Source organism: Leptonotus elevatus, chromosome 2, assembly GCF_054856555.1.
Source record: "Leptonotus elevatus isolate MCC_2025b chromosome 2, RoL_Lele_1.0, whole genome shotgun sequence".
NCBI lineage: Eukaryota > Metazoa > Chordata > Actinopteri > Syngnathiformes > Syngnathidae > Leptonotus > Leptonotus elevatus.
This window is the reverse complement of record NC_141240.1, coordinates 36,433,531-36,447,650: the sequence shown is the minus strand read 5'-3', so window position 1 is coordinate 36,447,650 and position 14,120 is coordinate 36,433,531. Positions and strand designations below refer to the sequence as shown.

The following is a 14,120-nucleotide window of genomic DNA, read 5'->3' as shown; positions in this document are numbered from 1 at the left end:
AGGGAGGCTTGGTTGTAAGCAGGGAAACAAACAAGACATCATTTTCACAAATACATAAGTGGCGATTCATTGTTTAAACTTGTAGGCCTAAATGTAGGGTATTGTGCTGCAGGACATTTGTGCTTCTTTTCAGCCTTGTCTCGAGTAATCATTAAAAAACATATGAAATCTGGACAAAATACTGAAGAAGTTCAAAAGTCGTTTTGCGACATCTGTTTTTATGGTTTGTGAAGTTCAGGCTTCCATAAAAGTATTGACTTGCTTACTGTGCAGGCATATGAGTTGGTGAACGACCACAGCTGTTTTAAATAAGATGATATTTGGAGCAAAAATAATGAATAACAGGAATAACACATTGGAGCATGTGCAGTGGTGCATTGTGATTAGGGTTATGACATTTTTATTATAGGTAGTATTGGATCATTTTAATTAGATTTCAGAGAAGGTTTTTTCGGTTTTATTAGTTTTTTGTGTGAAAATGCTTCATTTTTTTTTAGTTTTTATTAGTTTCAATATTGTTTTAGTTTGGAAAGAAATGCATCATTTTTGTGTGCAACATTTATTTAAAAAAAAAAAAACATCACAGTGAGTATTTTCTTATAAAAACTCAACAAAAATATTATTTTTAAAAAACATTTCAAAAACAACAATCCACAAATCAAATACAGCCACTAGATAACAGTCAACAGACTTTGAAGTACAATATACAGTGCAGCGCATAATACTGCTTCAAAACTCTTAATGCATCACAACTCGTCTTAAAGGTCTTAAACAAAGCTACCGTAGGTTGATAGATAGATAGATAGATAGATAGATAGATAGATAGATAGATAGATAGATAGATAGATAGATAGATAGATAGATAGATAGATAGATAGATAGATAGATAGGTAGTCTTTCCCCATGAAATTTATGAAAATGCATTCATCCAAAAAAACAAAAACAAAATGTTTGTTTTTAATAAGAACAATAGCACTCTTCAATATTGTACTTAAAAAAACATACAATATTGACATCATTTTGTTAAATAGCATGTAAAGAATGAAATAGTATTTTACACTTTTTTTTTTTTTGCTTCAGCTCAATATACATTGTGCTGCTCCTTTTGGTGTGTGCGCGTTGGCCACCTAGACATAGGCAGAAAAGTTTCACAACAGAACCGGGAAGTTGCCGTAACATTAGCCGTTTTTTTTTATATGCCTGTTCCGCTGTAGGGCAAAACCAATGCTATTCATTAGCCCCTCTATGGTGATTTACAATGTTTGTTAGCATTAAGCTAAAGAGAGACTTTATAACGGCAACGCTAACATTGTTGTTTAAAATAAAACACAAATGGCTGAACATCTTGAAAACTTGTAAGGTACTGTACCATTGAGACAAATGAAAATCTGCAAAATAGAAAATTTAAGTTCTCTGTCATCATATGACCATTCCAGTACAGTATAAACAAATTGTCTCCATGTTGCTTCCAAATGATCTCATGCTGTCGATTACGCACATCAACACGCGTTGTATGTTGGCAATGTTTGCAAGCACGCATTTGGCTGGAGCGCCTTACTGCTCGCTAATGTTGTCATCAAAGCCAGCGAAGTGAAAGCGACAGCTGAGCGGAGAGCGGCCTCAAAGCGGCCTTGCAAGGCTACGGGTCCGGCGCATTGTGGTTGTTGGAGGCTTTCGACAATTTCCCTTCCCTTTGATCTATTTCATGATCTACAATTGATATGAAAAATAGATGTAGATGACACATTTTCTTCACTTGCAGGTTGACTTGCGGCAGATCAATAAAATCAATGCTGCAGTCTCCATCATCGTTTATGAATGGCTGTGAAAAATGTTAATGGGCTTCATGCTGCATATGACTAATTTTCCAACTACACTTTTGGCGGCGTGACCGAGTTCCAGAGCTCATCTGGAACACATCTGTCTGGTCTCTTTGTAGCTTTCCTCTCATCGACACTTTTATCTTCTGCTGCAGGCTTCTGTGTGTTTAAAAATCTGATTGAAAACTGTGAATGAGCATTTAAATGACACGGTAAAAAAAAAATAATAATTTCAATAGTAGTGCGTTTGCATATACTGTACTCACGCAGCACATCTCGGGGGGATATTTTTAACCAAATAATTCCATTAACTTGGGGAGAAAAAAATATTGCTCAAAGGCAATTCTGCATGAAGCCAGTTTGCCATAATGTACAACTCTAATGTGGTACACATGTAGGATGTGTGAAGTGGTTAAGATCCTGATCATAAGTTGTTTCCATGGCAGCGGGGCTGGCTGGCACAGTCCCAAGCAGCCTCACGGTGTTCGTGCGCGCGTGTACTCAATATGCCGTCTTATATGTGTTTAAATGAGAACATTAGCAGGAAGATGAAAGAGTGACGGGTTTTGCTCACTGGCTAGCATAAAATACAAGCAGAGTATAACCACCGCACACCCTTTGCAAATATACTCCCGTGCTGCGACATCAGGCAAAGACTAAATCCAAACAGAGACGGAACAAACGAGGCACAAACACATCCGCTGACAGTCAGGCTTCGACCTGAGTGATTCACACAGTTTCAAAGCGGCGAAACACGGCGCGCAAACACAACAAACATCACTTTGACGTTAGCGTCTCTGGAAAAACCCCTTCAGATACGCATACTGCTTTGAATTGCAACAAATAAGGCCACACATTGTTAGAAAAGAATCAAAATGGGCTCTTGGCTCATAAAAACGCTCATGCCCTCTTTACCCCCCCCCCCCCCTCTCACGCGATCATGCGTGCAACCCGTACTCACAATGCAGAACAGCTCCAGTAGCTCCCTCATTGTCCTCCTTAAACGTGTCTTTCTATAATGCACTCACACACGCGCGCCCGTTGCCCCTTGCACATCTCGGTGCTGCCACATGACTGCGCGCACGCAGCCAGCCAGCCAGAGCGCTGTGCCATCCACATGCTCGGCGAGAGAGAGGAGGGCAGGACAAAAAGAGGAGGCGAGGGAGGGAGCGAGTAGGAGGAGAGGAGAGAGGAATGGACAGATTCCCGAGAGGAGGAAGGCACATTGGGGGAAGGGGGGAATGGAAGGGGCTGGCTGAGAAGACACATTTGTTTTTCTTGGGCTCTCGTTGCCATCTTGTCCTCCATCTTTCCTTCACATGTGCGATCTGCCTTTTGTTAGTTCACTAATCATTGCTATTTTCATAATTGTTTCCTGCCCTGTGTGTTTCTCCCTGTCACTCACGCACACACCCCTCCTCCTCTGGCTCTCTCTGGTAAACATGGTCTAAATTAGTCCTTTCCACTGTTCACAGCAGGCCAAGGGAGCAGCGTGTGCGTCCAGAGGCATTTCCCACAATACTGCTGCGCTCATCACTCTCCCCAGCTTCGTTTTCACAGACACGCCGAAACGAGCGGTCTTGACCACGCCACGCAAACAAGAGAGAGATGGCTAAGCAAGGCACTTAATCATATCCAACAGGTATACTCTCATGTACAACCGCAGATGATCACGAGTAAATCCTGTTGTGATGTTGTTGCCGAGTGGGCCTAAAACACGGCATCATACACGCGCTGCTAACCGATAATTGGATCCAAACACGAGAGCTGTGTCAAAAGTACACCCCCGAGATGTTGTCTCTTCGATCAAAGGTTGGGCTTACACACCTTAGCTATAAGACCAAATCTGGATTCCTCATCTACTTAACTTGTTTTCTGCTTCCATTTTTTTATGAGATGAACTCAAAGATCTAAAACTTCCACATACACAATATCACCATTTCTCTCAAATATTGCTCACAGTCTAAATCTGTGATAGTGAGCACTTCTCTTTTGCCGAGATAATCCATCCCACCTCGCAGGTGTGCCATATCAAGATGCTGATTAGACACCATGATTAGTGCACAGCTGTGCCTTAGACTGCCCACGATAAAGGACACTGAAAGATGTAGTTTTATTTATTGGGGTGGGGTCTAGGAATACAAAAAAAAAAAAAAACTGCACCTTTCAGAGTGGCCTTTTATTGTGGGCAGTCTAAGGCACACCTGTGCACTAATCATAGTGTTTAATCAGCATCTTGATATTGCAAACCTGCGAGGTGGGATGGATTATCTCGGCAAAGGAGAAGTGCTCACTGTCACATATTTAGACTGGTTTGTGGACAATATTTGAGAAAAATGGTGATATTGTGTATTTGGAAGAAGTTTTAGATCTTTGAGTTCAGTTAACAAAAGTGTTGCAATTATATTTTTGTTGAGTACATTTTCTAAAATTCTATCTTGGCAATTTTGTTTAGGCAAGGCGGAAAGACCTTCTATTATTGGAAACACATTATGCTGTTCTACACCATCGCAAACTGCAACCGGCGCTTCTATTCTCTTTACTGTTTTTCCTCATTAGGGTAGCAGGTGAGGCCACTGTAGACAAACTCAACTGAAATGTATTGATAGAACACTTCACACTTATATATCGACAATTTATATAAAGAAAATCAGGGAGATCTAAGTGCCAATTTGAAATTCTTCAACTTTAACTTATTAAATACACTGAAATCAAGCAAGCAAGAAATTATATATTTTTATTTTTATTTTTCCATTATTTATAGCATCTGTTATTTTGAAAAACGGCTACATAACAGCTTTCTGTTAAAGGTCCTAAGGAAAATATTAAATAGTTTGGAAGATTCCAGGGTGGCTGAGCCCTGTATCTGAACAGTGACCAAATTCCATCTCCACATTCAAAACCAAAACAAGAGCAAACTTTAGTAAACTGACCATTTTTGAAAGTTACTTGAAGATCATTAATGTTCCTAAATCAGAGAAGAAAGTGGAAGAAACATTTTTTCCTTCTAAAATTGAATTCTCTTCACCATAGTATTATTAACATTTTATTTTAGTCGTCATTAGTTTATGTTTTTGCATATCTGGAAAAGTTTGACAGCATTCAAACCAATTTATTCGTAGTTGTGGCCTATTTTTTCCAACACCCTCCCTTCTCACTCCACCTTTTTTTTTTTTTTTTACTAGCCTTGTGGGCCATGTCAAACGGTATTTTTAGTATATGCCGCGGGCCCCTGAAAAATGGATGGTGGGCCGCAAATGGCCCCCCTGGCTGTAGTTTGGACACCCCTGATTTAGACTTGTCAATTAACTGAACAGCCATGCTTTTTGATTGTGGCAGTGTTGAGACCAAAATAAAATTTTAAAATAATAATTCATCTTCTATAAACACTTAAACAACAAAGCCGTAATAGTATCGTTTATGTTTGATATTGTGTGTTTTGTAAGCACTTTGTGACAGCTGCGGCTGCTTGACTTGACATGTTTACATACTCGCCATAACATTTGTCCATACGGTAACGGTAAATAAGCTAATTTTTAATCCAAACAATACATAGGTTTACATAGACCACCTTTTAAATGGCATTTGTAAATATTAAATTGTTTTCATTGCATGTGTATTTTGCACACTCACAATGCCGTCAACCGCGTAGGGCGGAAATGGTGGGCACGATGGCAGATGGCGCTTATCTACTTTGCGATTCCACTTGGGGTTTGATGGCAATGTGGGTTTTGGTACAGACAGTCATTAAATAGTCTGTTTTAGCACAGTGGGGGTGCACATCTGTTTGGGAGTGAAACTCGTCCATCCCACAACTAAGATGTAATCCAGCGTGAAGACGAAACCCATCGCCAACTCAATGGAGGCAGAGGGAGCAGGTGAGCCATTGAAAATAAAGCCAGATTAATTAATTTTTTTGCCTGTTTTCCTTAAAGAAAACTCAATTTAACAGTGTTTTAGAAATAATCTGAGAGGTCTATAATAACAAATGTAGATTCAAGTCAAGTCACGGCATCTATAATAACTTCTTATTAGCATTATGTATGACTGGATTTTGACTGATTTTGCAAGGCCCACAGAATATTATGTTCTATTGCTATAAAAACATGGAACCTACTAAAATAAAGATCTCTTCTTTCATTAGGAAAAAAAGTATATTTGTATCTGTTTCCGCTTTGCAGCAATTTGCATTAGAATATAGCTCATTTTCAGCAATATTCACATTCCTGGTGTCAAAAAGAGCTTGTTGCAACATGGCCCTGGCTGATCTCTTATACTCTGCTGCCACCTGCTGGCCGTTTTTGTAATGAATACCATTGCTTCATGCATTCTCTTTAGTTCAGAGGCTGCATCAAAGCCTTCTGTATGCTCTAGCAATACAAACGTCTAAATATGTCTTTGGGAGCATAGTAATATTTAAAATTGAACGTATTTATACGTTTTTGGGAGCAAAAGAGTTTAGCATTAGAATATAGCAAATTTTCAGCAATATTCACAATTCCTGGTGAAAACCCTGTCAAAACAGCTTGTTGCAACATGGCCCTGGCTGATCTCTTATACTCTTCTGCCACCTGCTGGCCATTTTTTTAAATAAGTACCATTGCTTTAAGCCACCTCTACATGTCAGAAGCTACAGCAAAGCCTTCTGGATGCTCTTGCATAAAAATAAAAAAAACATTTAAAAAAGTGTTTTTGGGAGTGAAGGACATAATAAGTATTAAAAAAACGTATTTTCACGTTGTTGGGTTTGAATGAGTTAATCAACATAAATTGCTATATTTTTTCATCATTTATTTCAGTTAGTAGTCTGAGGCTTTTAGCACAACCCTGTGCAGTTTTACATATATATATATATAACATTTAACACAAGATGAAAAGTGTGCACTTTTTGCAGCGTGGCCAAGTCACTTCAAAGCACGAGTCACTGGATTTTACAAGTGGTCACAAAAACAGGACAGTGTCCTGAAATCATTAACTCTATGCAAACAGTTACATTGCACCACATGCATCTTTGGGCTACTGCCAGGTGCACGCATCGTTTATAACTTCCTGTACCTCATTAGAGATGCGTCGATGGTTATTGTTCCTCATACGGACCCTTACGGGACTCTGGACCTCATCAGAAGATGTCCCGGAAGCCTGGTCGCTCTCACCGTCCGAGCCCATCTTCACATTCTCATGGACGATACCTGTAACAGACAGAAGGAAGAAAAAAAGTTTGCACAGAAACACAAACTGTCATCTTAGCATAAAGCTTTATAGCAGTCGGGTTGTCAGAAAACGGAGTGTATTGCGGTCAATGCAATGGCTGCTGGCCAAGTGGGTATACATTTCCATCTGTAAGAGGAGGAGATATCCGAGATCGATATTACCCTGAATGCAATGGAAGCTTTCTCAACTCTGCCTGCTGCCCCCCCCCCCCCCCCCCCTCCCCACCACCACCACCACCACCACCACACAAACCCCTTCCTGAATCCATCTGATTAATGAATCACGCTGCAGCAGGCAGGGCCGCCTCCTCCAGAATGCAGTGTATTAGTGAATGTGTGTGTAGGGGGCTCTCTTGAAGATTTGTGATGTCAAAACCTCTACGGTTGCTGAGAAATGTGACACGCAGATGTGGACAAGTGCATGTTTGTTTGTTGTGATTGAAACGACTTTGGCTGCTGAAAATCCAAACGTTTAAGCTCACAGTAAACATTACACAGGGGTGCTTACGACATTTTAAACAATACACGAGCAGGGACGAGAGCACGGGTTACAAACATATGCCCCCGGGCCAGAATCGGCACATCAGGCAAGCCAATTTGGCCAGTAGGGTTACAACAACAACGTCAAATTAACTATTGTTGCTAATTTTGTCCACTGATGACTAAGGGTGTGCCAAAAATCAATTCTCATAAGAATCGCGATTCTCGTTTAGTACGATTCAGAATCGATTTTAAATGTCCCAAAATCTATTTCATTCAAATTATTTTATACTGTCTTGCCTCTGTCTATGTGCCTTTTTTTGGAGCGCTGATCATGTTGTACCCGATTTGGCCACTGAGGGGCAGTGTAGTTCCACGCGGTCTAATACACTGTTAAGTTGTAGCCACATTAGAGAGTAGAAGGAAAAAGTCACGATCAAGTTATTCCAATAAAAGTTGTTGTTGTTTTTTTGCAGTGTGGAGCCGTTCTTTTGAGTGATAAAAGTGTCGCGAGTAGCGCGCTAATTAGCATTAGCGAGTCAGACTGGAGTAGATCATTACGATTCCTTGCACATCTATAGATTGAAGCAAAAATCATTGTCAATCAAATCATTTTAAATCAAAAATCATTCCTAATCGAAAATCGATTCTGAATCGAATCGCAGACCCAGAAAATCTCATCGTTAGACATTCAAAGATTCCCACCACTACTGATGACCACTTAATTGAAGTTCTGAAATTGGCTGTTACTTCACCTGTGAAGACTAGAAGATGTCAAGTTTCAGGAGCAAAATAAGCCTACTTCATATACATTTTTGTGCCGCCCTTGCAGTGTAACGAATACAGTTCCGCGAAAGTAAATACCACCTCCATATTGCAAAATATCAGTTAACGGCTTCAGTCCAAAAGAGGTTAGTTTGGTGGAACCCTTTTATATTTTTTCCAGATATGATTTGAAAAAAAGATTTACAAGACAATAATAAATGTGACTATTTCCCCAAATGTACTTGTAATTATTTTCAATTAAAAAAAAATGGGAACATTTGTTATTTTCCTTATTCATAGCTTATGAGGGTATTATATTACTGGTCTGGCCCACTTGAGATCGGGGTGAATATGGCCCCTGAACTAAAATGAGTTTGACACCCATGGACTAGTATGACAAAGAGAACATGAGAGGGAGGATAACGTCAGCGGCGACGTAAAGGGATGTGGAAAAGAAAATCATGTCTGCAACACATCAGCTATGAGACAGATTGAGGGCGAGACAGCTGAAGTGATTGGGTTCGTTGTGGAACGGGATGACATTATCTGAGAGGGATTTTTGGTCATATGAGGCTTGTGGTCATGATTTCAGGAAGTTCCATACATGTATCCCTTATGCTACATTACAGTAACGCTAATAAACAATGTAAAACACCCTTAGAGATTATTTGTGATGTCACCACGTAATGTGTTTCCGTATGTCTGTATTATACCGCCCCCAGGTGGCCAAGATGTGCAGACCAGAAGGAGGAGCACAATATCCACTGAAATGAAGCAACAACAAAAAAGTGGCAAAAATGGTTTCACTCTTTAACTTCTATTTAGTTTCACTATATGCTTTCATAGAATACAATATTATCGTGTTATAAAAATAAAAATAGTGGCGTGGTCACGGAACTCATCAAAGTCTTATTTCAAGGCACCAAGTATGTAGAGGAAAAACACTTTTTAAAAGCCTTTCATTGGTAAAAATGTGTATGTTTGAACATAAATAAAGCACCGTTTCTCCAAATGCGAGTGACAAAATCATGTATAACACTAACTACAAAACTACAGTCACACTGCAAATTCAGTCATGGCTGGCCGTTAGTGTTTACAATCGATGCATTCTTCCAATGGACTAAAAGCATGAGAGGATATGCTTACAGAATTGAATTTCTTCAGAAAGCTGAGTAGCCAGTATTGATATCAGGCATTAGCGCTCACCTCAGTGGTGAAACATTAAACCCAAGTTAACTGACACCTGAGTGAGAGAGGAGACATTCAAACAGGATAGCCACCTAATGACACACGCACATGAGCACAGACTCACTAAAAGGGCAAGCACCGAATACATTAGTCATAATTACTACTTAGTGGGATACGGGCCTTTGTTGCCAATCCAGTGTGGGGTTGTATTTGTGTAAATAGTCATGCGATGTGGGTCGGTGAGATAAGCCATCTTATGCGGAAGGAAAATTCCACCACTTGTGTCTCGAAACGTGCCGAGAAATGATGCGCGTGTCGCTCCTGTAAACAGCCTCTGTAACTTGGTATTTTCCATAGCAGATAGTAAATGTCAGGAGATCCCGCTGGCTCCCCGCGTGGGGCCTGGGTAGCCTGCTGTGGGCTGTTGACATCCCACTATGGACATACGTGTGCGGGTTTCTTCTTCCACTTTGTTTGAATACACATACTGGCACGCAATGGAATACACTTTAAAAAGCACTTGGATGAGTAATAGGTTTGGATTTCTGGTCCCAGCCTCTAGGTTGCTCGAGGGTACCCTGGTACAATTTCAAGCCACTGATCACAAACCATTCACCTTCTGTTATTGGCATACTTTGAACCAAATCATTCTTTTTTAAGATCCTCTGGCTCTGAAAGTGATTTTAAGCTTGGGACAGAATAGCCTCTAAATTTAGAGTGTGCAAGAATAGAGCTGCTGCAGTCATTGTGCTGACAAATAAATTACTTCTTAAAATATTCAAAAGAATAACTTGAACAACTTGCTAAACTGCCTGGAAGCAGCCTACTTCATCTACATTGGAATAATATTTTGGATTGATTCAAGTTAGAGAATGAACACGGGAGAAAGTGACGTACCACATCGAGATCCATTACACTGCCTAATAAAATTACACAAATTTTGTTAAATAAAATTCATGAAATCACTTGTATGATTACTGACTCGACCCTACCAAAAAGCATGGAACTGCCAACGTCAGTAAACACTTTTGACTGGCAAGTACGTTCAAACATATTTGCGAGTGCATTCGGACATATTTAAACGCAATCAAACGTATTTAAAAGATAACTGGAAGTGAGACCCTTGCTCCTACCCCAAATGGGGTATTGCCTGGAGGACCGTTGGGTTGGGCGTGGTCTGGCTGTGATTGACAGTGTACGGGAACAAGCCGGTGGGTGGTGGGTGCGACTACCTCATGCGGAACAAGTGACGTTGTATGTATCGTCTCGTGGAATGAGAGGACAAACAGCTAAATTGAGTTTATCCCAGTGTTACCTGAAGATGGCACCAAACACACGGTTTTTGCCCCAAATTTAACTCTTTTGCTGCCACACGTTATCCAGAAAAACGACCCGGACAGTGCCAGCCGATTTTGAGCATTTTCACTCATCTTTCAAGGCAAACAGAATATTGTGTGCTCTGACCACATAAACATGGTGGGTACCACATGAAAGATCACGTTCCATTCTTTCATTAGAAAAAAAAATCTTATTCTGATCTTTAGTAATCACGTTTGAAAATAGGTCATTTGAGTGACATTGAGTGAAAATTTAAACGATAAGGAGAAAACTAGCTTTTTGTGAAAGGATACATTTTCTGCACATCAGTGACTTTGACACGAATATTTTTTGTTTAGTGACATTCTGTGAATTAGATATAATGTGACAAACGCTTTGATCATTCATTTGATCATCCTTGAAAACGTTCTATTTTATCAGATTCGTCATGTTTCATTGTAATTTCATACTACCGGGAGCCCATTAAAAAGAGATAATATGCTGCCATCTGCTGGCCATAGTTAGTTTCACAAGCCCATTCACTAGGCAGTTCCACTGCCCATTGTGAAAAAAACCCCGTAGTAAACGTCAATTAACGTTTTTGGCGGCATTCATTTGGATTTTAGTATGCGTCATTAAACGTTTTTGGCGGTAAAAGAGTTAAGCTTTCAACAAACATGCACTAAAATGTCAAAGTAATGATTAGGACATGTAGACAGCATTTATAGACACCAGTTTATACAGTTAATCAGCAAAAAAAAATTTGATTTAGTGTTGAGTTATCCTTTAAATACGTACGTTCAAACGTATTTGTGAGTACATTTGAACGTATTTAAATACAATGAAACATATTTAAATACGTTCAAACGTACTTGTGAGTACGTTCCAACATACCGTATACTCGCAAATACATTTGAACATACTCGCATACGTTTGAAGGTGCTTGTCGGCTAAATGCTACAAAAATAGCATATTTCCCCATATTTCCGAACCTAAATCATGCACTGCAGGCATACGGTAATAATAAATAATAAAAGTTACGTATAATAATATCACTTATTTTTCGAACGTATTGGTATAATGTGGCTCAAATGCTTAAAAATACGTGTTTTTTGCACTCAAACATGTGCAAGTAATACCTCGTGGCATTATGGGGAAAAATATGTATTGTTTGTAGCATTTAGCCTACAAGTACATTTGAACGTATTTGCAAGTATGTTTGAACGTATTCGCGAATTGCGAGTATGTCCAAACGTACTTTTGAGTATGTTTGAACATATTTACGAGTACATTCCAACATATTTAATACATTTGAACATACTCACAAACGTTTGAACGTACTTGCCAGTCAAAAGTGTTTACTCTACATTGGCAGTTCCCTGCTTCCGTACAAGCCTGCAATAAACATTTCAAATAAGAAATTCCTAGAACTGTGTTCATCCAATCATCATCCTTCCATTGGAAGAGAGCAAATCAATAATAGAAGCGAAGACGACTCACCAATCCGGCTTCCCGGAGGACGGCATGAGTCAAGCACACGGAGCATACGAAAGGGTGACATCCTCAATGGTGGCTCTCTCTCCCCCATTCGAACCTCCACCATCCGAGGGTCTTCCACCCGAGGACCGCTTGCAGGACACCCTTTGGGGTTGCCTGGCACATCCATTGCTCTTCTTTTTTTTTTTTTTTTTCAAAATGAATGTCCTACCCAAAAATCTTGGTGTCCAATAGTCTCCCAATTGCAATTTTCAATCTGCTTAGTACTTCCAGGTGAAGTATGTAGTGAAGAAGGTAAGATAAAGCGATGCAACAACTCCTTCAGCTACTACTCCACTTTACTAGTTGCACCCGTTGACACTCCCTTTTATGCTTCCCTCCTTTTCTCCGCAGTCACTCTGCTTGCTGACTAAGGAAGGTCAAACAGTACAAGCAGTCGAAATGCTGCAGACAGTCCAAAAAAAAACATCAGCGCAACAAACATGACAGGTGATTTTCCCTCCAAACTGCCAAGTCATCTTGCAGAGAGACTTTCTTGTGTCTTAACTCTTCTCTCTTCGCCCCCCATGTGGCTTTATCGTTTGCACCATCGCCATGTCCCGCTCTTCTTCCTCCCTCTCTGTCACGTTCCTCTGCATGGTCCTCTTCTATTCATCGCAGCACTCGATTCAGCCTCTCCCTCTTTCCACTCCCCTCGCTCGATGTCTCCCTCCTCGCCTCTGGCGCTCTATCGGTGCTTTCAGTATTGTTATTCGTCCCGCTCCCTCCCTTCACCTTGCCAATACCCTCCTCCCTCTCCAGTGATACCAATCTTTGTCTCTCTCTCTCTCTCTCTTTTTTTTTCCTCCGCCCGTCTATCTCAACCCCTCTCCTTTCCCATCAGTCTGGGTCCACAAACCGTCCTGCCCCCGTTCAAGGGGAACAAGCTTTTTATTTTTTTTCTTGCATGATCAGCCTCTTTATTGCAGCACCTCTTCATCATTGTTTTATTCACCTTCTCTTTGAATTATCTTTGCAGTGCAGGAATTTAAAGCATTTTATCTTCTTTCCACTTTGATCGTTCTCTTCTAATCTTCCCCCAATAGACCTGAAGCGCAATCCATTATCAATGGGCATGCACGTACACACACCTAGACATGTTCCACTATGCATACAGATACTGTGTGACCCTTGTAACAACGGCATGGCAGAGAATTCAAACAATGAGCAAACACGGGATTGTTATAATATAAAGGATAATGGGACGCCATTAAATTAAGAGCTTGTTTTTTGCGAGAGTGAGCATCAAAGTAAAGATTCTATTCTATGTCTGGTTAGAACATGACAGTGAGGTATGAATTGATTGCATAATTTGCTCGCCAGGTTTTCAATACTCTCTTCATTAAAAAAAATAAGGAAATACTGCTATATCAGAAAACTAGCTTGGCCTCATAATAGTAATACTACAACTTGCATGGTAATATTTAAAATAGAACATATTTATACATTTTTTGGGATCAAATGAGTTTTAATCAACCTAAAAAGTTGGGTCACAGGAATAGCCCATAAAACAAGCCAAAATTGGGTTACTTGTGGAAAATTTAGGCCGATTAATTTTTGACTCAATTTAATCGGGTTATTCAATTAACCCAAAAAGTTGAGTCAAATAAATAAGTCATGAAATGAATCATAAAATGGGGTGGCTTTGCAGGTTATTAACTCAAACAGTTGCGTTGGTCCATTCTTGACCCATTTTGGGTTATTTTGGAACTAATTGTTTTTTAGAGTGTATATAATTGTATTCTATGACAGTATTGTACTTTTTAACGCACTTTTACTATTTACTTTGTGCTACTAACACCAA

The 14,120-nt window shown here is 39.9% G+C and overlaps 1 protein-coding gene across 9 annotated transcripts in view; it reads right to left on the bottom strand.

Moving 5' to 3' along the window:
- Positions 1-14,120, bottom strand: part of LOC147179826 (cyclin-dependent kinase 17-like) — a 60,487-nt gene that overhangs the window by 20,197 nt on the left and 26,170 nt on the right. For 8 of the 9 annotated variants that reach the window (XM_086067252.1, XM_086067253.1, XM_086067248.1 and 5 more), the window contains one exon: positions 6,876-7,009. In XM_086067252.1, coding sequence (XP_085923378.1) covers positions 6,876-7,009 — 134 coding nt within the window. Of the gene's footprint in view, positions 1-6,875; positions 7,010-12,280; positions 13,004-14,120 lie in introns of those variants that run through there. The other variant, XM_086067256.1, reaches the window with a different exon arrangement.